At 33.6% G+C, this 25,267-nt stretch overlaps 1 protein-coding gene across 1 annotated transcript in view; it reads left to right on the forward strand.

Annotated features, from left to right (window-relative positions):
- Window positions 1–25,267, forward strand: part of LOC128986792 (DE-cadherin-like) — a 478,258-nt gene that overhangs the window by 426,816 nt on the left and 26,175 nt on the right. Inside the window, exons 3-9 of the mRNA XM_054407314.1 lie at window positions 10,376–10,492; window positions 11,692–11,817; window positions 12,736–12,885; window positions 17,453–17,641; window positions 18,739–18,941; window positions 23,412–23,592; window positions 24,415–24,591. Coding sequence (XP_054263289.1) covers window positions 10,376–10,492; window positions 11,692–11,817; window positions 12,736–12,885; window positions 17,453–17,641; window positions 18,739–18,941; window positions 23,412–23,592; window positions 24,415–24,591 — 1,143 coding nt within the window. The remainder of the gene's footprint in view (window positions 1–10,375; window positions 10,493–11,691; window positions 11,818–12,735; window positions 12,886–17,452; window positions 17,642–18,738; window positions 18,942–23,411; window positions 23,593–24,414; window positions 24,592–25,267) is intronic.

A 25,267-nucleotide genomic window follows, 5' to 3' on the forward strand; every position in this document is an offset into this window, starting at 1 on the left:
TAACATCAACACAAGCAATTTCACAATTTATTTACACACTATTTTGTGGAGCTTAAAACAACAAATAATTTAATTTATTAATTTAATTAATTTTAGTATGTTTAAGTGTGGTTGTATGCCTAAAATGGTTACGGAGAAAACTCCAAACAAACTGTAATTTTAAATTCTTACTTAGAATAAATAAATACTTGTAATTTGCCTGTTAAGGGATATACTTGATCAAATTTGGCACAAATGTTTATTTACAAGGTTCAGTATTAATATTTCAATATAAATCCCATTTTTTTACCTTCCCAGTAGCAGCAAACCTAATTATTGATTACTGTAGTAACCATGCTATTTGAATAGAAAACAGACCTTCATGTTTGTCTATCACTACATTAGCTTGTAGTTTGACAATATAAGTGCTACTGTAGCGTGGCATCATTATACTTGACATCCCTTTTCATACGCTGTTTGACTAAAAACAATATTAATTTGAATTTGAATAAAAATCATGACAGTCAAACGTTTCTTAGAAGTTCAAAAAGTTAACAATCCTAACAATTGTTCCAAATATAAAAAAGAAAATTGGAAATTCAAACGGAATAAGTTTTCTCATTATTAAGGCCGCTTTTATCTTCAACAATGTTTGTAATCTTTTGACAGAAGTTAATATCGAAGAAATATTGTTTGTAATAAATGCTCAGAACTGAGTTGGAAACTAATTATATTGAAAGGATTCGTCGCCTGTCACGAGCTGCTTGTGATGATGTCTTACATTCAAACTCCACAATTTGTCTAATTCATTTACCAGTTAAAGCTGCATTTAATTTTCAAAATAAGTTTTATAACTAATCAATTTCTTGTTGAAAAAAAAATTGCACTATACAACACTTCAGAGTATATGCTATTAGTTAACAGTATCTATAAAATAATCTGGTTCAAATTAATCTCCTTAAAAATCCATCCTATTAGTACCATTTCTCAACATAAATGCTAAAATGAGTGCCTTTTAAAAGCTTTTACTGATAGGGATGGATAAAAAGATAGCTAAGGCCTTAAAAATATACTAAGACTTAAGTAAAAAAGCTATACAGTGCTTGCAAATTCTACACGACTTATAAATATGTTTGCATTTAAAAAAACATCGTGAAACTATTTTCATCGAGGAAATCAGAGCGAAATGTATAATATCGACGAAGAAATAATATCTGAGGAATCTTTGAGTGAGAAGTTGCAGCTTGAGTTTAAACACTTCATCCTGAGTTATGGTACAGACAGAATAATTCTTATTTAAATTCTTAGGACGGACTCGATCGCACGAAACATTATTTCAAGCAAACTGTAAACATTTTCGGGTTGTTGCACTGTATTATTTAAAGCAATCTACTATAAAAATGTTTTTTTTCGGAAACGGGAAATTTTTAATATACTTAATGCAAGTGATTATTACCACATTATTTCAGAAAACGTAGTGTGTGATCGAACAAAAATAATAATACGTGGTTCAACAAATAACGTTCTTGTCAATTGCAGCCCAATCTAAAGTAAAACTTCCTGCTGCTAATCTGATAAAATTCCACACAGTTTCTGAAATCACTCATTAATCATACATTAATCTCATTAATGTAATACCACAACAACACATATGTTATAACGTTTAAACGCCATCATGATTACTTTGTTATTTCCTGGAAACGACCCATTGCAATCGCACAATAGATTAGTTCCTTTAAAACGCCAATTATTAGTTGATGATTCAAATAAACAGAAATATAAATTATTTATAATTGCATTTTAATATGATTTTCAAAAATTTGCCTTGCATCATAGGTAGGATAAGATGGTTTTTTCTTTCTTTTTTATTTATTTCATTTATAAGATTTTGTTCATATATTTGGTTTTACTCTATTTATTTTCACCGTGTTAAGTATATTTGTCTGGATCCTTTTACGGTGGCTATATTTAGAATTTTTGATAAATTTGGTTTATTTTCAATAGATGTTCCATGTAGTTTGATTTTATACACTTGTAGGGTTTTTAGATTTTAATCTTGTATGTTCTTGGAATCTACAGTTAAAGTTTCTACCAGTCTGTCCAATATAATACTAATTGCAATTTGTATATGCAATTTGTAAATCCTGGAATTAAAAAATATATTAAACGTTCGCACTATCGCAATATCGATTGATAAACAATAATCCCTTCACATTAATCGCTGGCTGATTCGTTCACGCTACCCGCATTGTTCATTAAGTATGCGTAGAGCAAACCATTAGACTCAAGTTTACGTTTCCTAACAGACTTTTCTACCCACGTAAAGCCCGTACTAAACATTACAACAGCTGTAAATCATTGTATGGAGACCGATAATGGTTAAGCTATAACCTCAAGTTACTCGGAGACTGTAAACAAGCAATAACCCACAAAACCGTGCGCATTTTAATATTTCCACTTCGTGTTTTGTTTCAAGCGGCGAAAACACTCAAATTACTATTAATGGCTTTGCAACAAATAACAAACATGACATAGGCTTAATTATCGTCAGAGGATTGAATGCCTACGCCGCCGACGCATCAGGTCTAGTCTATCTTATGTCGAGGATAAGAGAAAGAGTAGTTGAATGAATGATTATAGCTTTTAAATCGGCTGGCTTACTAGCCAATATGATTATTTTATCGCAATGTTTACGACAGCTGGGGGGTTCAGTTATATTTTCAAATCATCAAAAATCTTCCGACTTTCTCAGGAGAAGACCTGATTGCCAAGAGAGAATTTTACTCACTACGCTCCCCAGACATAAACGTTTAATTACTTAGCTTACTTGATTTACAACAATACAATGGGAGTTAAACTTGTACTTGAGTGAGCCGCAACAGATTGTTAGCAAACACAGCAATATATCGTGTTACCCGAGTCTAATGAGTGAGCGGCAGTGGCAGCGGCACATCAAACAACAGCTAATGACAAACCACACTGCATGTGTCCCATTGATTAGAACACTGAACACTGCCGCCACTGCCGGCAAATTCACCTTTTAATTTACTTCTTTCGTATTATTTTTGTTTGCGAATGTTTCACTGTCCCGTTGAAAGTAATGACTCTTTATTGTTTTCACCGAGTTGTTTTCTATCTTTTTATTCCTTCTTTTTCTAACGTTAATAAGTTTCAACAGTTTCGTGTACGTCTTATTGTGCCTTTACTGGTGTTACTTAAATTACAATTGTATGGTCGCCATTTCATTGTAAAGTATTAAAGTAAGTAAAGTTCTGTACATACACTGTTTATCATAAACATGATTCATTGATTGTTTAATGACATTCCGTCTTGGAATGCAATCTTCAACTTCCTACACGTGTTCTTGCATTTATGTTTGTGTATCTAAATGGTTAAACTGTCGTATAGAAAGCAAAGTTAACACATTATAGTAAACTTTAATTGACTAACAATTATACTATTATTCAGTAGTGTATTATTTTACCGTAACGGCGTGCATTTTTAAATATCAATGCACAGGTCGAAATGTGATCGCTGAGTCTACCACACTCGTGTACTATTTTATTTATTTCGTAAATAAAATTAATCATGTTCATAAGGTATAACTATTTATACATTTTTTCCGATTTTTTCCGTAAAATTTAAATGTTAATACTATAATACAAGTACTGTGCAGATGGACGGACTAAGTATCTACCTCCTCTAGTCTACTACTGTAGCTATAACTTAATTGTAGCTACAGTATAACCATAGGCTACTTGTTTTTCAACAATTAAATACAGAAATCTACTCTGTATGTGTGCCGTGCAGTGCAGGTTTTATAGGAGGCAGTTGGGCTAGGTTAGGTTAAATAAACATTATGTTTATTTAATTGGCATGTACAGCATCAACGAACAGTTGTTGACCCTGTGAAGACTTTGGTTGATTAACTGATTTCTGTTGATTTATGCGTGTTGGAGTATTACACATAGATGGCGTGTTGTGGAAACATAGCTGGGCTTATTGATTTATACTTTGCTATTTTTAAAGCAGAACTGTAACTGTAATAAACAAATAGAATTAAAAATTAAAAAGTAAGGAGCGTTTCGCAACTCCTGATGTTTCTAGGTCGACTAACTTGATTGAAACAGGAGAGGCTCTACCCACAGTAATGATAACTAGTTACAAATCTCGTATTATGGTAGTTCCCACGGAGAATTTTGTTTATGTTTGACGGCCGAGTAGCCCGGACCGGAAGTAGTGATCCAGCGGCGTAGTTCCGGTGGTTGAAGCACCTGCAGGGTGAGTGAGGGTGAACCGAGGCGGGGGCGTAGCTGCTATACTTGTTGAGTGTTTTATCTACGAACCCTTTCAGCGACTCAACAATTCAATTAGAGTTCTTATTGCTTCCAAATGGTTCTCTCTGGGGGTGAAATTCGGAACAGTCTACTTTATTGAGGCTCGCTTCTTTCTTAATTGCGAATAGTTTCAAATTGTTAAATGAACACGTTTTCATCTTGTTAGTCCAATGACTTGATGGCTTATTTGTTGGTTTGTAATTTCATAAATTTTAAATCAGAATTCGTCCTTTTCTCTTTGCGAATATAGTGATGTTTAGAACCTGTGAGTACCTATTCAATGTTTCACTTATTCAGGTTATTGAATGTAGTGCTCGCCTTCAAATCCGAAGCTTACTTGTGGATCCAAAGTGAAACCGATTATGCAACCGGATTCCATTTTCCTGTCAATTAGTCATTCTATCTAACAATAGGTAGCCCGACGTTATATAGTAACAAGACCAAAGTTTAGAGTGTTATAACGATCGTTCAAGTGTTAATAACCTTAACCACAGAAAACATACTACTATAATGTGCCTGAACACACTTCATTTTTAGCTGATAGAGTTCATTAGAATCACACCTTCAATTATATTGTTTACAAGATACAGTAAGTTATGAAACCTTAGATAAACTGCATGAATTTGTCATCCTTTTTGTTTCAAGCCTGTTTTTGGGTAACTATGTTGTAGTGACCTTCATTGATTCAAACAGCATTTCACACCAACGAAGAATGTTGGAAATGTTTATCAATGACACCCTACACGTTACAATAGGAGTTTCTCGTCCTAAGTCCTGCGGGAGGTGCCAAGTCACGTCGTCCAGGTGCGGGGGTGTGGCGGTGGCGGTGGTACAGTAGTAGGATGTGGGTCTACGTTGACTCGTTGACTGTTTCAAGAGAAGCGAGGTGGCGTTACGTTATCTCTGATTCACGCCACTGTCGCGCGATGACTCAGTTCATTCATGACTCTCAGTCTCACTCAGCTCAGTTGAGAGTTGAAGTGTAGTGTGTAGTGGTCGCGGCGCTGTGTGCTTGTTGCTGTGATATCAGTGTAGTGACTGTGGTAAAGTTCTGTGATATCAGTGCACGATGTGTGACTTTATACTGGCCAAAGTTCAAATAATGGGATTACGTTCATTCGCATTGATTTTTATTCTGGTAATATATGTTTATTCTACTATTTGGAACACGTCCAGTAAACTTATTTAGTGAGTTATATCATAGATAAAAGGAGTATGTTATAATATATTATTGACGTTGTATCAATAGTCAAAGATATTATGAAGTGCATAATCAAAAATAAATTGGCAGAAAATGTATTCTTTAGAGAAAATGTATTCTTTAGAGAAAATGTGCGCCCAGAGTAAACCAAATTATCTGGAATTTGACTACTACTACCTTAGCACTCTATTTATTAAATATTTATTTTAACTATCCTGCAGACAATACATAAATTTAATACGTAAATATGTCCATATTAAATCGCACAAAGTTTAAACATCTAGACTTAGATTTTTAGCAAAGGCAAAAACTTAAGTGAATTGAGGAACAGTAACTATATGATTGTGTATGTAATGTATGTTATAATAATACGATAAGGAAAACAATACTGATTAGCCCCTGTTACCGTGATACATATTAGCTTTGGTCACTAATTTTCAAATTTAATATTTAATATTTAAATTTAATATTTCAATTTAATACGTATGATGTTTTTAATAGAGAGATAAATAAAATATTTAACGGTTAGCCTAAAAAAATTGTAAAAGTTGTAAACCCATAATAATGTACAGGTGTCCCCCATAAGATGATGTAAATTCAATTTTTTATTTAATTCTTTGCTCTGTGTTTCTACGACGCCGAACACATCAGGTATTTAAAAAAAGACGATGAATTAGGCTACATGACAAAGAAGTTGTAGATTTTGCACCACATAGACCTTTAATTTCAAAACATTTATAATTTTTTTATGTACATATAAAATCTGTTGGTGCTATCATCATCCCGTACTAATCCTACTGTGATTCAGTCAGTAATCGTGTTTGATTCGATTTCTTCAATTCTTCAACAGGCTTCTATAACTCGACTGCTTACAGTAGTTTGTTTCTCGAAGGTCGTCTGCTACTTTCCAGTCCAGTCCCAGTCCTAGCAACTCACTCCAGTCCAGCAGCTAGCAATCCGAACCAGTGTTTCCATTTGAGGGATAAAAATCCCTTTCTAGGGATATTTAGGGCCTTCGAGGGATTGAAAAGGGATTGAGGGATAACTAGGGATAATCAGCGAAATAGAAGGATTTTTTAGATTTTCTAGGGATTTCAGGCCTTTGACTTTATAAAATTGAAATATTGATCAAATAATACATTTTGGCTGTATTTCAACAACGTCAAGGACCTAATTTTTTTTGTATTTTGGCTAATTTTGCAAGGTATTGACACCGTAACGCATTGATTGTACTACTTTTCCCCCAGATTTTGGTAACAAATCGATTGTAGAAGATACTCCTCAAGGAGTATGTTTTATCTATGGTTGTAGGTAGTGGTAGTGACGTAGTGTTTCAAAGTCGGAACACACAAGGGGAAGAGTAACAGCCAACACTGCACGAAACAAGCGAAGGACTGAAGTCGGTCGGTGGAATGTAATGGCGGATCTAGATTACTGTATTTGTTTCTTAGTAGCTCTGTGCCCTGTATGTCGAATGTTTGTTTTCGTTTTAATTTTGTTTGCCGGTGATTTCTATGATGTTTTTTGGTTAAAGTAACTTGGTATAACCTTTTCACCAATGCATGGTGGCCATGTTTGAAAAAGACTATAAGTTTGAAATTTGGACACTTGAGTAACATTTTTGAAACAATTGTAATTACTTGTAAATGAAAATTATAAGTTTATAAAATTTTAAAAATAACTATTTGTTTCATTTTTTTTAGTTAATTTATCTTGTTTTGTACCACATAGGCAGTTTTTAATCACGGCTACCTTTAATTCCAGGCCGGAGGCCGCGGCCTTCGAAGTGGCAACGTTGCAAGTATAGTGTTGTAAAAGGTGATTGTTTGGAGAACGCTATAAGCTATAATGATATTTATGTATTTTTTATAATAAATACGAAAGCTTGGTTACTGGGCTATGAAAATATTGACTCCACATTGAATGTATAGAAATAGATTTTCAATTTATATTGTTTTGGTTTTCGATTCTACATTATGTTTTATTTCCATGTTAACTTATGGGTATGGGACGTCTGGCGCTAAACAATACTACGGTACTTGCAACGTTGCCAATTCTACCAGGCCGCGGCCTGCCTGGAGTTAAAGATGGCCGTGGTTTTAATGGTGCAAAAATGTTTTTTATATAGTATTACTTTATAAATATTATGGGATATTAAAGAATAATACCACCAGTTACCATATTTTAGGTGGCTATACATGATATCCATTGGTATTGCTGCAAAAATAATAAGTTATCTAGATTTAATGAAGAGGGATAATTGGAGGGATTATTAGAACACGGACTAGGGATAACTAGGGATTTTTTGACGTTGGCCCAGGGATATTTTTTTCTTGCGGATGGAAACACTGATCCGAACACCTGGCACCTGGCGTTCGTCGCGTCGTCCTTTTTAGTTGAGATTCTTGCCGCTAGGTTCGCTGTTTGCAAAATTCGTATTTTGTTTCCCGTTTCGCTCGTTGTCAACGTTGTTTTGTTCTAGACGTTGTTTACAGTTAGTTTGTGTACACGTGGTACGTAGTTAGTTGATTCACGAGTTTAATACTGAAAATGTATAGTTTTTATTATCTTCTAGTCGTCTCATGATGTGTTGTGCGCTGTCAAGTGATATAGTGAACGTTGTGGACTGTTTCTTAGTGGAGCCGAACTTTTCAAATAACAATGCGAGTGCAACAGATTTGGATTGCCGTTTTGCTGGTAGGCGTAACTTAGCATAGGCCTACAAGTTAAGCTGTGCCTATATAAGTTATTTAACTTAGTTATTAACAATTTTTACGTTCAATATGGGTATCATAAAGAGTATTAACTTATCATTTGTTTTGCTAAGTTAAAGGCTAGAGAGCATTGTGTTTACCGTACTTCTTGTGCAATTAAGTTAACTTTTCAAGTAGGCTAACTTAGGGAATTTGGCAGTTGTGGTGGTTGTGAACTCCTAAGAAAGTTTTTTTTCCCAAGTCGAGGCTAGGCCAAGGAAACTTTTGTGTTTTGAAATAACAATACAAGGACTCAAAAATAAGCTGCTTGCGGGTCAAAAATTAGAAAAAAACAATTTTTACCCCATAAAACCCTTCCTAAAACCCCGTTCCCATCGTCCGATAATGCTGGTTCACGAACGCATTCAAGTAGGTACCGGTAGGTATCTATCCCGCCTTAAGTTATAGGCCTACCTCCAAACCAAATTTCATCGAAATTAAAAAAAATTACTCAAGTTAAGTTAAGCTTATCGCGTCTACGAACACACACACCCTAATATAACTTATATACATTTTGAACGAATAATTCAGTGTTTTTGGCCTCCGGAGACATCAATATGAAAAAGTAAATTGGTCCTGGGCGCAAGTGCCAAGTCTTTACTTAGGTACCGTACCATTAGGCTAGACCTACGGTACAGTAATGCTACGGTACTTACCTTTGTTTTTAGGGAAATTCTCTAAAAATACACCTTTTGAACAAATTAAAACCCATGTTCCTAACTTACCGTAAGTTACCGATATAGGCACTTAAATTTTGCTAAGTTAGGCCTCTGTGGACAAAATACCCCCACCACAGCAAACTTGCAGACTTTTTTAACTTCTAGCGGTTTTCCATTTTAGGTACCGGTAACTTAAAAGTGCTGATTGGAAAGTTACCGTTACCTACTCATGTTTAACTATTACATGAACTAGGTTTGTTGTTGGGGGGGGGGGGGTTATTAAAATGTGTTTTTGCAAAATATTAATAGCTTAGTACGGTACCGGTATTAAATAAATGCCTGCACTTTAGTTAATCTCCTACATTTATTCACACTATTGTACCGGTATAGGCTACCTGTTTAAAAGAGCAATTGCTAAGTATTACAGGCGTTATTTTAAAACGAATAACAGTCATAATTTCTGATAATTTTCAAAAGATTTGACTCAAAGATTATGAAAATACTCAAGAACAGTCGATATAATCAACATTTTTCTTGTAGCCTAATATCTTATCATTTTTCAAAACCTGATCTTGTTTTCCTAGCCTTATTCATAGCCGCATTAGGTTGTCCATAAGTTAATAGCCTAACGACTATAAATTCTAAAAAAACACTATTTCTATTTCTTCTCCTTGGTGGCGTTCTACCGTTCTATGACTTTCCTGTTTCCATAGCTTGCAAATAGGCTCTTTCAATGATTGCTCAAGAAATGCAGCACAGTGTTAATTCAGTTTTCTTTTTAGTGTATAAAATTGTCCAGGCTTTCTCGCTTGTCCATTGTAATATTTACGCCCACCCAAATTCAAATAGTATTTAAACATGTCATTAAATAGGTACCTATTCACTGTTTTAATACCACTGCAGTGAATCAGAAGATTCAGAGTATTCTTCCTTGTCTGTACATAGGCTACATAGATTCAAACAAGATTTATTCAGCCGTTCGGCTTTTAACAATTGACCTTGGAAGTCACTAAAACTAATAAAAAAAAAAAAAAAAAAACTAAAATAACAATACAGACTGAGAAGCATTTTCTCTCGACTCGCCAACAAAATGTCTTTAAAGAACACATAAAAAAATCCAAAGAGCACACCATGCAAAATAAATAATAGCCTAACTAAAATTGTAAAACCTGCGGCAGGGGAGAAAATTATTGTTGAATTAAATAAAGCATGGAAAAAAGCAAGACGGAGAAAACTTAAAAAACCACACTCATTTCCATAGGCAGGGTTTGATTCTGTTTTTTCCTTGAACAATTTTTTTTTTTTCATTGTGTGGCAATCTGAATTCCAAAACTCCTGCTAGGGGTAATGGGTTTCCATCAACCAATCTTTCACATTTTGCAAGAAGGAATATTGATGCTTAATCTGCATAGTATTTTGTTAACAATTCTGTTATTTTGTTAACAGTACAGCATGGGAGGAAGCGGTGTGCAAGTAGACAACCACAAACCTGTGTTCACAAACTGTTTAGAATATCAACCCTCTGTCAAAGAAGAAGAGCCAACGGGGACTCCTGTGCTTACGGTAAGTTGTGTCATGTTCTATAACGTTTTAACTTGATTTCATGTAGGCCCTAGAATACAATAAGATACGTGTCAATACATAAAATGATTTTTTCATGACATGTGATCCTGACTTAATGATAACGTTACTAAAGCCTAAACCTCCATAAGTAATTTAAACAATTTTCTTGGCTTAGTAGTTTTTAGCATCGGTACCTACTTTCTATAGTTTAAGCAAAACGGGAGTGCCGATGGAGACCTGTGGGGGTGTGTGCATTTGAAGGGACTTGACCTGGTCTCCATCGGCATTCCCGTTTTGCCAACACTAGACTACATTTCTCAAAGTAAATTTGAAAATACCAAATTATATAACTTAATGTTACTAACTTATTGGTCAGTAGGTATATTTACTTACATACCATACTTATTATAGGATAGGTACTTATTTCTCTTCAAATAAATTAAAAAATACAAAATAATATGACTAACTTTTGGGCAGTGGTACCTACATACTTAAATAGTTATTACAATACAAGGGTTTATTAGTGTTTTATCAGTAAATTTAATTTAATGTCAAGTTTATTCTAGAGGTAACTGAAGAAGGTATTCCTATTAAAATCAGCCACAAGATAAACATGTTATTGTTTGAAATTAATTGCCCGTTTAAGAGAATAATTTGTAACTTGAAAGACATATTAAACTTTTGAATTTAAATTAATCACACCACTTAATGTTTATTTTTTCAAAATTGTGCCAACTTAAAATATTCATTAAATATTTAATATTTTAACCCAATTGTTATACATTGTATATACTAACCTAGATCAGTTATTTGCCGAATTGATTTTCTTTTTGGTTGATATTGTGATTGAATTTGAATAAATATAATGTTTGAATTGTTCACTCGTGGAATTGTTAATTTAGCCCAAACAAAATTTGTAAAGTTACCATAGAACATATTCCAATTCGGTTTTCTGTGCTAGAAGAGTTAACTTATCTTAAGTTGGGATAGTTAGCTCAAAACATTTCCTTGCAATCACACTTTTAATAGCCAATGAGGAAATTATTACCACAGTATTAGTAATGAAATTTTTAACGATTGACCTATAGCTCTGAAATCAAAGCAAAAATATTGTATTCATGAGTACCGTACATCTTATCTATACTTACAGCCTACAGTATTAAATTCATACAATCTCTAACTTAACAATTATTTGGCAGGTGAAAGCAAAAGACAGAGATCCACCAGAAAGTGGAGGTAACATTACCTACACGTTAATATCAACATCTGTTGGACAAAACAAGTTTAAAATCAATCCCGTAACAGGAGAAATTAGCACGGCAGTGGTAAGTAAACTACCTATATTTAACTTTATAAACTTAAACCGCTAGAAGTATGTGGTGAGAAACTTGCAGCCATTAGGAGGAGGTTGTTTATTCAGATTTTGGTGAAATCTGATTGTTTTGTTAATCAATTTCATTATCAAATGTGGATTTAGTTTGTAACTTACACTAAAAATTTTAAATAGATAATGGTGGGTGAAGTGAAAAAAATTGATCATTTAAGAATGTATTATTCTTAGAAGCCTACCAAAATAGCCAATAAAAAAATAAATTCAATGTTCTAATCATTTCATAATTTTATCGACTCACCTTCTGTGCAGAATATTCCTCTCTGGGGCAACAATTTTCTATACATTTTTTAGTTCAGATACTTGATCAAACAATTAGGCTGTATAAGGTAGCCTATTTCTTTTATTTATCTACTCATTAAAGATAATAAACATAGGCTTATCAGTAGTTAACATTTTTATCAACCCTTATAATGGGTCCAATCAGTGAATTTATGGGATGAAACATGCATTTGGGGGTCTCAGCCTTTGATTACTAAAACATTAATTTACAATTTATCTAGGTTTATGTATTTGTTATTCATGAAAAGTTCTAAATTAGCTTTCTATGTTTTATTTTTTTCTCTTCTACAATATGATCTAATTTTAAATTTATATATTCCATTCCTTAAGAGACCTTCGAACCTAAACGTTCTAACTCGCAAAGCATTTTAAAAACTACAAAGAAAATTTCTAATCCCACTGTTTACAAGATGTTTAAATTACAATCACTTTGGTGTTTGTACCAACATTTTGGACGATTAATAACTCTTCATCAGCTGTTTGAAATTATTCAAGATGACCGCTTGCCTCCAAGGACTCTTAATATATTGGACATGTTCAGTTGTTGCTGATTACATATTTGTTGTGCCAGATGTTAGACAGAGATGAACCGTCTAGAGAGAAAGAGGTTTACCTGAGTGTGAGGGCTACGGACAACGGCCGACCAGAACTGGATGATGTCTGCACCATTAAAGTCACCATAGAAGACATCAATGACAATCCACCAGTCTTTGATAAAGTGGTATGTATGACTGTTAGGCCTATTCCAAACTGACCTACAAATCCATAGAGTACTATTTCTATCCATTGTGATATTCCATTTTCTGTCTGGCAACAATGGATTTGATCTGTTTGTTGAACCAATTAGCTACCAAAGGATATGAAAGATGTTGTCACGTTTAATTGTTAAGTAGATTTCCCTACAGCGAAACCAGCACTTCCCGGTCTGTGGAAAATGTATAAAATTAAGTAAATAATTAATTTTCTTATAATCTATTTCAAGGCTTATGTAGCACTTGTAGGGATTGAGATATTTTCTCATCTGAGAAATTGTTTTCTTTATTTTAACACCTTTGTTATACTTTTAGGCTAATTTTAGCAACTCAAAGAAGTTTTTTATGTATTGCCATTAGATTATCTGAATTTTTTACCTAAAGTTCAAATTAATATCAGTAGGCCTACTATTATCAGAAGTATTATTAGCTATTGATCCCGATTTGTTTAACATTTTCATCCTCTATATGCAGTCCCAACTATAACTTGAAAATCACAAACTGCTAATTAATAAAAAGACCCGATGATGATAAAAGCTTGATGCAAGTATTATGCAAATTTGAATGTTGTTGTTTGGCATTAAAATCATCACTAATGATTTCCAGATGGGCATGTCATATTTGTTATCGTTGATTGACAATTGATTACTCCAAGCCATGATTTTTAATCGTAATTTTGCTCACCGCAACAAATGTTAAAGCCGCCTAATGTTAATCATTTATCTTTATGGGGTTTTTAGTTTACTTTAGCATGTCAGTGAGGTTTAGCTATTATTGTATTCATATAATATATTTTTGAAGCCTTCCTCTACCATGTAATTTGCTTTAAATGTTTAAATGCATGAATGCGAATTGCATTATTTTTAGGAGTTCTTAGATGCCTAAGTCTCTTTTTCCATTTTTATCTTAGAAGACCTAAGAGCTTTCTTATTTGGACCTTAACTTGTAAAAATCATGAACAGTTCTATGAAAATGCATAATACTATCGATTATGTGGATTACAAAATGTATTTTTGTCCAATGCAAAATGTATTTTTGTTACTTTCTTTGGTACAAGTTTGTATATTTTTTAATCGTCTACCACAATGCAGGTCTTTCGTGGATATGTGTGGAAGGTAATCAAAAGCATGAATTAATGTGTAGATATTGTTTTATATGTTTGCAAGTTATTGTGCACCGTATTGGTAAATAAATAGGGAATGTATCTACGTATATTTAGCAAAGCCTTAGTCTTTTTTGTGCATAATAATTTATGTCATTGGTTGTCAAAGAAATACACAGGTTTCCAAACAATTTACAGTGGCCTAAATACACAAAGCGTTTGCACAATGCAGTCAAGTCACCTGTGTTTTAATTGTTAATCACAGTTTCATTGTGTGATTTCAGTTTGTTTGGTCGTTTTATTGAAACCTTAACACACAATGGTTGTTTGTACTAATTTATTTATGAATAACATTTTTTAATCCTATTGATTATGTGGTTGTGGGATATTGTATGCCAGTCAATATATCAATATCAGAGAAAGGTGAATGTGCTGAGAAGAGCCATCAGGTGGAATGGGAATGGAGCAGATAAACCCATGATGAGATTTTTATGGTGTAGGAGCAATAAAAGCCATGTTAGACAAAGGCAGAACATCTGATACCAGAGATGGCAGTAAAATATAAATGAGAAGGCATCAGGCAGTGAAATAACAAACACTAGCAAAATGGCAGTAGTTCAGCTTGACTCTTGAGTAAAAAAAAACATTAGTGGTTTAATTGTATTTATCTTTTCTAAATGAAAACTAACTGAACAAGAAATAATACATTGATGAAGCTATTTGCATATACTGTTTTACAATGATGCTGATGACAGCAGGAAATCGTTTTGTTGTTTAAAAAGCATAAAGTCTTCTTTGATAATGTGATTAATTGAATATGTTAAGATATAAACTGATAACAATTAATTTACTTGCCTTGGCTCTAATTAATTTTTAACTGTACTCATGGATGTAGAATGAAATTGTAGTTTTGAATCAACACGTTCGATACAAGCCCTACCAATGTTGTCTTATCATTTAGAAGATATGATGTCAACCTTCAAGCATTTTCTGGTGCTAAGATAAAGTGGTAGTGAGAGGATTTTTTTAAGCAGCCATGTCTCTACTTAGTAAATTGACCTCTCAACAACTTATTATCTTTAAGTGGTTCTTGATCGTTGGCATCTTGCCATGGGGCTTTCTTTTAAATTTTAGATAATTCTTAGTCCATATTGGGATTGTTTTTTGCAGTAAAAGTTTTTTTAGCGAATTTCCCATATAGGGAATAAGCTATTACCGTAGTACTCATGGTAAGACCTGGACGCGGGACCGATTTTTTTTTTCATTTTGAGGTCCCTAGAGGCCAAAAACACCATCCGTTCAAATTCATATATATATATATATATATATATTTATATATATATATATATGTGTCCGTTAGCACGATAACTCGAGCAAAAATGATCCGATTTTGATGAAATTTGGTACAAACGTGTAAACCTACGTTTATTCGAACGAGTTCGCGATCCAGCATGATCGGACCATGGGAACGGGGGTTTACGGGGGGTTTTATGGGGTAAAAATAGGTTTTTCCCATTTTTGACCCAAAAAACATAAAATTTAGCAATTTCTTTCCAAACCATTTTGTAGAGCTTAAAAAAACAAATAATTTAGTATATTGAAGCGTTATTATGCGCCTAATGGTTACGGAGAAAATTCAAAAAAATTATAAATTTAAAATTCCCATGTTATTCTTATGGAGAATAAGTAAATTGTTGTAGTTTGCTTGTTTATGAACATATTTTGATCAAATTAGGAAAATGTTTTTATTTCTTACTAACTATTAACGTTTTACAAAAAAAAAGTTTTACCCTCCCTGATGCAGCAAACCTAAGTACTAGTTAAACTAATTCTATTTAAATAGAGAATAAATGTTATATTTTTAAGTAGACATTTCAGTGTAAATCCAATCAGTCAAATGGAAATTCGCTTAGTCTGCAGGTTTGCTGCGGCGGGGGTATTTTTACTTTAATTTATGTTGAGCATTGGAATTATTTAATAGAAACCAAGTAGTGGAATGTGTTCAATGTAGATTTGCACAAATTTGATCTAAATTGTATACTTCATACCTTTTAAAGTAGGCTACTCCTCTATACTTTTTAACTAAAAAAAATATGTACATTAGTTTATATTTCCTCTAACAAATATTTGGTTAACCTCGTAAAGTCGGGACAGAACTTATTTTGCCTTACAGAGTTTTTAAACAAGTTACTATATATTAACACTGTAAGATTTGCTTGAACCCTTTCAGTGCTACTGGTTTTTTTGAATTTCTTCTGAAAAGTGCTGGGGGCTGGCATTTTGTACAGGTTGTATCCCAAGAGTGTTAAGAGTCGATATGGCTATAGACCTATTCCAGAGGTTTACTTAAATAATCAAAACTCTCTTAAGACGAAAGATATAGGCATGGCATTTTTTAATCTTTTAGGGTATAGTATGTTTTATAATATCAAATATAACAGACAGAGTGAAAAAATAAAAAATAATAGGTATTGTATAATTATATAAATATATATATATATATATATATTTTTTTTTGTACTTTGACATAAAAAAAACATATCCAAGGTCAAACTCAGTAATATAAAATCTATTACTATCAAAGAGTATGTGTTATTTGGAGTAAATCCTGAAAGTTCATTGGACAATTTTCATAAAAGTTATAAGTAAAAAGAAAATTACTTACATTTTTGCCGCGAGTTTGTAGTATAGCTTAAACCGAACCGAAACACCGTTGTCTTAAAAATACTTAAAGTCTTGGAAAGATAATTACTGTCACAAATGTTAATTTAAAAACATATATACACTATTTACAACTTTGTTTCTTACTACCAAATGTGCTTTCCCATGCACTCAGGGTGCACGCCAGTTCTGCAGCATACACACACTGTTTGTTAACTTCTTGACTTCCCCTCAGGGTGGTTGTTGCCAGAGCAGGCTTTACATCCTTTTTCTTTTTTCCTCTGGCAACTTCCTTAGGCCAAATCCTTTTTGAGGGGCATCTCCCCCACCCGTATAATTTGGTGGAACACATTTTGTTGCCATTCATTTGACAGTCCTCAATCGCGTTTCGCTTAAAGTCGGCCCTCACCAACCTGCCTTGGGCCGTATTAAGCTTGTACGATATGTACAAGTTTAAAATCACATGTCCTAAGACATTAAAAATCACTTTCTGGCATATTTCATGGTCCTTTGTCCAAATAAAAAAAAAAAAAAATACCAACAACGATACCTATATTGTTTTGCATTTTTTGGGAAACAAAGCAACAAAAGGGTTAAGAGGTGACACAACGGAGTATGTTATATTTTTGTTCTCACCCCTCCCCCGCACTAACACTATTAATCAGTTGAAGCCTGACCAAATCAATACTTCAAATAACCATAATTTTTGTTTAAGGTAAATGATGTTGGTAAGCACTGAGCATCATGCTTATTGTTTATATCTGTGGTTACAGAACTACGTAGAGTCAGTGCCTAAGGATCTGGTGCCTGGTCATGTGGTGATGAAGATATCAGCCACAGACATTGACGACGGCAACAACAGCAAGGTCTTTTACGATCTGCAAGCCAAGAAGCCCGAGGAAGCAAATTATTTTCATATTGAGAACAACACTGGAGTCATAATTCTCAACCGAGATATTGATGTGAGTTAAGAATGAAATCTTGATACAGTAGGCCTATGTCTGTGAATTGAACGCTGTGTACTGTGGAAATTTTTTTTAACCTGACAACCCATTGTTTGTGTGACAGTGAAAGATGAAAACAAATACTAACAGGACTTATAAATAGTACAACTATTTATATTATGCTTATCCACTACTAGTAAGAAAAAACCAGAATCACAAATCCTTCTGCAATTATTCTGTAAATAAAACAGAATCACTTTCAGTTTCAAGCAAATAATTAATTTTTTTAATGACTTGAATTTTTACTTCTATTTCTTGAGCATTTTTTTCACAACTTCCTTCATGGTGTATATCTTTAAACTTTCCATTCTATATTCTAGACTCAGTCCTAGATTCTGCATTTTATGAGACTTGCATATTCATTCATACTTTCTCATTATTGTATTGTGTTTTATGTGATTTCACAGAAAGACCCCGGGTACCATTTCCTGATGAGAGCCACTGCCACAGATCAAGGAGAGATCCCCAACTCTGCCACTATAGACTTAGAGATCTCTGTGGTAGAGTCCCACAAGAAAGCTATACTTGTACATTGTCATTATTGTATTGTGTTTTATGTGATTTCACAGAAAGACCCCGGGTACCATTTCCTGATGAGAGCCACTGCCACAGATCAAGGAGAGATCCCCAACTCCGCCACTATAGACCTAGAGATCTCTGTGGTAGAGTCCCACAAGAAAGCTATACTTGTACATTGTCATTATTGTATTGTGTTTTATGTGATTTCACAGAAAGACCCCGGGTACCATTTCCTGATGAGAGCCACTGCCACAGATCAAGGAGAGATCCCCAACTCTGCCACTATAGACCTAGAGATCTCTGTGGTAGAGTCCCACAAGAAAGCTATACTTGTACATTGTCATTATTGTATTGTGTTTTATGTGATTTCACAGAAAGACCCTGGGTACCATTTCCTGATGAGAGCCACTGCCACAGATCAAGGAGAGATCCCCAACTCTGCCACTATAGACCTAGAGATCTCTGTGGTAGAGTCCCACAAGAAAGCTATACTTGTACATTGTCATTATTGTATTGTGTTTTATGTGATTTCACAGAAAGACCCCGGGTACCATTTCCTGATGAGAGCCACTGCCACAGATCAAGGAGAGATCCCCAACTCCGCCACTATAGACCTAGAGATCTCTGTGGTAGAGTCCCACAAGAAAGCTCCACAGTTCACCTACACTCCTCAGTCTCCCATTATACTCAAAGAGAACATCTCCGACTTCAGCTACAACATTGCCAAGCTCCAGGCCAAGTTAGTATACTTGCGATTGATTATACCATTGGTTTTGGATACTAAATTCGACATTTCATTTTCATAGAGCTGTTGTTTATTTTTCATTAAAAAAACATAGTTGAAAGAGTGTCATGCAGAGTACAGTCTAAAACTGTATGTTACCTAGGCCTAGGCCTAGTATTATTTAGGCTACTGAAATATCATATGAGATTATATGATGTTATAGCTTTTAAAGGTGTGCGATGCATCGAAAATGCATCAAAATTCTGATTTGATTCAATGCATAGAATCACGATTCGATTCAGGTGGTGATCAAAAAACTATTCAATTCATGAGGGAGTCAGTATCCATATACAAAACGCCTTCCGAAAGTCAACGCAATACCCGTAATACAGGAGCGCGTTGTTGTTGCGTTTCCTTTGTGAAGGCATTCAATTTAATTAATTTTTTGTTTGTAAATATTGCTTTAATTGTATTATAATATTTTGTTTAGACATTGTAAATTATGAGTAGTATTTTTAAGTGTAACCAGTGTGAGATATGTTTTACTAGGCCTACTGTAAACAAAGCCAAAACTAGTCACCAACCAGACCAATAACTTTGGTATTTTTGTAGGTCCGCTTATGTAAACCATTTGAAAGTTTCAGTATAAATCTTGCAAATGTTTTACTTTGTATACACCAAAATATATCTTTATTTGTAAAATCAATACAATAAAATAGGTAACATGCTTAAAAATATTATTCTGCAAGTAAAAATTATGAAATAGGCTAGTAAAGCAGCTCACTGATATTTCAAGCAAAAGCAATACAGGTTCTCCTAATACATGATAAAAAATAAATATTTTTTCACCCAAAATTCATGTATACCATATGTTTGAATAGGCCTAATACCACATCAACGTAAATTTTCATTAACAAGTGGTAAAGCTTAATTAGCCTATTGTAATTTCACTCCATTGACAAGTACGAATAGAAAAATGTGGTATTGCTTCGAATCGAGTTTCATCGATTTGAATTGAAAATCTTTTGAATCAAATCGTTGCTTTGAATCGAAAGTTTTTGCTGCTTCGCACACCCCTAATAGCTTTAAAAAATAAGTACTCTATCAGTTTGACTTATTTAAAAAGTTGGCGTATTTGACTGGGAATCATCAATTTACATCGGTGCATTCTTCTGTTGGTGATTCAATTGAACTACATAATTTTTATTTTAAAAATGGCGAGGTCTATAGCATTTAGGATGGACTGTCTAGTGTCTAGTTCTATCAATTCAGTCAAAGATAATGTATTATAAGTGTTAATTTAGTTAACATTTTTTTTAAATTTTCTTTTTGTAAAAACTTTTTTTCTTGTATATAAATATTATTCAGTAAAGTATTGCTATGGATAAACATACTCCCTTATTAGATTTCTATAATGCTTAAAGATCAGCTGAAGACAATTTTGTTGCTCGTTCTGTCCAGTGCACTGTTAGAGGTCGTGTTTTGTTTACAATTTGTTTCTTGTTATTAACTCTGCCCCTAGCTTTTATAGCCAAACAGTAAAGCACAAATCATGAAATTAACCCTAAAATAATAAAAAATAAATTTTGTCGACACTACCGATCAGTGTGACCGGACATAAACTAAGCACGAAAAACTAGCTTCAAAATTTACCATGGGATGAGAATTGTACAGTACTTGTGTTGGTTAGTGTATGGTATACTGTTCAATATCCTTTAGTGAAATCAACTGCCCATTATTCCAAAACAGAGTAACCACTCATGTAAATATATATTTAGTCCTCTCCCATAACTGCAATAAGCATTTTATACTTATATGCCAACCCCGTACGAAGGACAGGTACTCTACTAGTGTTTCATTTTATATTAGTGACGTATTATCATAGCGTACTACAGTTTTTAGTTGACTAACGTTACTATAAAGAATATTTTATGTATAGTAAAGCTAAAAAATTCAATTCCCACTTGCGTGTGGTCTGGTTCAGGATAAATATAGTGATTGCCTGTCAATGGATTGCAATCATACCCATTACAATAGTGGGGCATAATATCAAAGTGCCTTGTAGCCATTTGTATGATGAAATGGGTTGGTTATACCCTTGGTAAATGCATCATTTTGTCAATGCCAATGGATTATTGTTAATCTGGCCTTGTTACTGTCATGGTTACAATGCTTTATAAATCTTTTGTTTGTTCAGAAAAATTAAAATTTCTGGTATTTACTGGGAATATAAACAAATTTATAACAGAACACTAAAAGTTTATTGTATAGGTATGCCCATTTAAAATGAGAGAGCAAATAATAGTTAGCTCTTAGAAACTGTTATCTTACAACTGAACAGTTTTCTTAGAACAACGTTTCTTCCAGTTCAGCTAGGATATGAATGAGTACGGTATTTATTATGAGTTGTAGTTCTCTCCAGGAATGCAGGAAAAGTGTAAACACATTTAATTGGCCTGGGGATCATGGCAGTATCGTGATCGTCTTCTGCAATTACTAATACACGTTGATCTGCCGTAGTAACATCCATGATTATGGCTATCAAATTTTTCTTATATCTCGCTGACTTCAAAAAAGAATCAACCGAACGCTGTTATTAGGTGCTCAGCCATAGGCTCTTGGCGATCATTCCACATCTGTAGGTTTCATGCAAAATTAATGTGCAGTTATTTATGTTTTTCCCAATTTCCATGTCGGCTAGACACTTTGGTCAATATTTCAAAACGCAGAGTTATTATTAATCATTGCCTTTTTTTAACAGGTGTCCTACTGTTTGATCTGGCAGGGTTTAAGCTTAGTTGGGTACTCTGTTGTTGTTTATATTATTTTAACATCTTAATTTAATCAGGGTTGAATCAAGCATACTGAAATTTTGACCAATTGTCCTGTTTAATCCTTCATCAAAAGTAGTTTATTAATATTAGGTCTATTTTATACTAAAATCATAACTTTTAAACTGCCTGCAAATAAAAATAAATTTTATTGTGTGATATTTTGATCTTTTTATTGCAAATGTCACTTATGAATGTCTACTGCAATGGTACATAAGTAGTATAGTAATCTTTCTTGGTAAACATGTTGATTTATTTATGATTATTAAATGGTCGTGACTGTCACTAGACTATTGTCCCATGATGATTGTTGTACCAGACAGGGCAGATTGATATGTGTATCGGATACATCAGTTAACGATTCACTCCGTTTATGTTTATATGATTGATGTCCTGAGACCTGTTACATTGGCTTGTGATTATTCCTTATCTGTAATGGTTATTATTCATGATTTTTTTTAGTAAATATATAAATATGTAAGTAGTAGGACAGACTTTATTAATTTATGATTAAAAAAATATTGCTGCACTAAAGTATCGATCGACAACACTGATAATATTGTCATTGAAGTTCAGTGTTTTTGCTGCATACCCGCGAAGAGTTGAGGTCAGTTGGAAGCTGTTATGAAGAGTGGCGTTTCAAATCAGACCATAATATTTAAGATAGATTAACATAAAGTTCAAGGAAGAGATGGTTGCAAGAATAAAAATAAAGAAATTTATTTATACCAATTAAATGGTGAAGAAGTAAATAAATCTGTCCAATTATTAAACTTAGGTAACCAAGGTTCACATATGATTATAAGTGGTGTGACGTAGAGTCCACCGAAACTGGTGCCTGACATTGGTGCATCATTAGTAGTATACTGGTACGTTACAAAGGTGAAGCTTGAACTTTAACAAAGATCCTCAAATGTATGGTTGTTTATCCAATTTATTGTTCATCTTTTCGATATTTACCAAGGCAGTAATAAATTAAATGGGCTCTTAAAATAATGAGTGATTCACAGCACTTTTGATTGAACCTTTTCATTATGTGGTACAGTTACCAAGGTTATCACACTACTCCTTTGAAATTTCTCAACTGTTTCTCCTTTTTAACAATTGTAAAATACAAATTGATAATATGCTATCAAATGAGTCTTAAAAATATCCAACACTTTAAAGAGAAAGCAATTTACAGTAAACCATGATTAACTGAAGTAAAAGGAGCAAGGCTGTTCCCAATAATCTAGTTTTCAGATAATAATGGCTAGAATTTAATGGGTTTTAAGGTTATTTAACCTACTGTCAACAACTGCATGTAAAATATATTTCTTCAAACTTTCCTAACCAAACTTTACCTCTATTACATTTGATTTATGTATCAACAAAATCATTACGTTCTGTTGGCGAAGCCAGGTCAACTAGCCAATCCATACCATGGTGAATGAGTCCCATTACCTAGCAAATTTTCCTGTTGATTTGGATTTATATTATGGTTGCAGCTAACCCTGGTGCAGTTTAGAGAAGTTGATTGGCTGTACAACCCCAAAATTCTTGTTAAGTCTGGGAACGGTCCTGTACCTCTCACGCCAAAGACTGAGACACTCACTAAGCTATCAACATACTATTTTTTAGTCATAACAATATCTGACGGAGGCAATGATTACAGATCCAACACAGATGAGAAAGCGCCAGTGTTTGAGTTGGTTCACGGCCGCACAGACCAGACCAACAAGGACAGCACCTTTCTGCTAGAGACAGCTGGGGACGGCACCACAGCCTACATCAGATTGGGCAAGAACCTGGACTATGAGAGCATTACTGAGTACACTCTCACTGTTAGAATACAGGTAGGCCTAAAACATAACATCACAGTATCTTCCATGTCTTCAGTTACTTAAATTTATGTTTCCACCTCTAATTTTGAAGTCCAAGGGATCTTCCACCTGACAGGTTTATTTGAGGAGGTGTCCCCCTCTCAAATAATTCATAATTTGATAATTGACTTTTCTGAGTATTCTGGTTTACTTTTTCTTTGCACCCATACAGGACCTTTGATGTATTGGTTGTATTATTGTTGTTAAAATAAATGTTAACTTAAGTGTGTACAGAGAAGAGTTTATTTAAGGCGAACATTCCTTCTGGAAATTTTGCTGCTTTGTATTTATGATTGTCCACTGGTTATTTACTACCTATCCTAATAATTAAACCAATTCGTTAATTACAAGGCAAAAATGTGTTTAGAATTCATCTATAAACTGTAGGTCCCTTAGTTGCCATTGGCTGTATGGGCTTTTAATTAACAGCTGTGTCTAAGGAATATGTCGACCTTAGTTACTAACAAGACTACAAGATCGTGCCACTAATCCTACACTCATCTCCATTCATACATGGCTTAAAATACCTACTTTAAAATGGTCACAGTTTTAAAGTAAATTTTTAAAAGTATTGGAACTAGAATTATTATAGTGTATAGTTAAAACAAGAGCAATTACAGAATAATATAGTTTTTTGCATATCTACAAATATAGCTTTTAACAAATTTACTAACATAAAAAAAATTCTAGTTTGAAATTTATGTCTTGCAAACCAGAGAAGATATTTTATATTTTAAATTTAGTATTTAAAGTATTGCAACATAATTTCACACTATATTCTGTTGATGTTTCCAGAACAAGTACAACTTGGCCTCAGAAACAGTTATTAATATACAACTAGAGGATGTGAATGATCGGACTCCAACATTCACGGAGGTTGTCAGTGGAAGTGTATCTGAGAATGAACCTCCAGGTACACCGGTCATGCAGGTGCGAGCCATCGATGGTGATGGAACCTCAGCCAACAACCAGGTATGTAAAACTATCTGCAAGCTGTTGGTAATGTCTTGGTTTTAGAATATAAATAATATTTATGCTGGGCTCTTTTTGAGTAACATTTTCTTCTTTTGTTGAAACTGTCAGTTAAATTTTGTTAAACATTCGGCTTATAACAATACTGGTTACTGATTAACCTGGAAAATGTAAAAAATAATCATAAGATATGCTTTTAACAAGCCATCTATACAGGAGCATTTCACAAAGTCCAAAAGTAAATATATTGAATAAACAGAGCGTTTCATTAAGTCCAAATTTCACTAAGTTCAAAAGTATAACTTGTAAATAATCACCGTTTCACTAACTCCAAATTTTACAAAGCCCATAATTAAAAATATTTAATAAACAGAGCGATTCATTAAATCCAAATTTCATTAGTCCTAAAGTACAGTCTCAGCAACTCCTGCAAACTGACCATGGCAACCCCTGCAGCACTTCTGGCCCGGACTGTTCTTTGGACTTAGTGAAACGCTCTGCTTATTTAAATATTATACCTTTGGAGTTAGTGAAATTTGGACAACAAGGTTTATTTAACATGTAGGTTTTTTCACTTAGTGAAATTTGGAAGGTCGTGAATATTTATTAAATATTTTACTTTTGGATTCTGTGAAATTTGGCCTTTATGAACCTCACCCATGCCATGATTTTACTG

Source organism: Macrosteles quadrilineatus, unplaced genomic scaffold (genome assembly GCF_028750875.1).
Source record: "Macrosteles quadrilineatus isolate MER2022 unplaced genomic scaffold, UCM_ALF_1.0 Scaffold_2__2_contigs__length_208266976, whole genome shotgun sequence".
In the NCBI taxonomy this organism is placed as follows: domain Eukaryota; kingdom Metazoa; phylum Arthropoda; class Insecta; order Hemiptera; family Cicadellidae; genus Macrosteles; species Macrosteles quadrilineatus.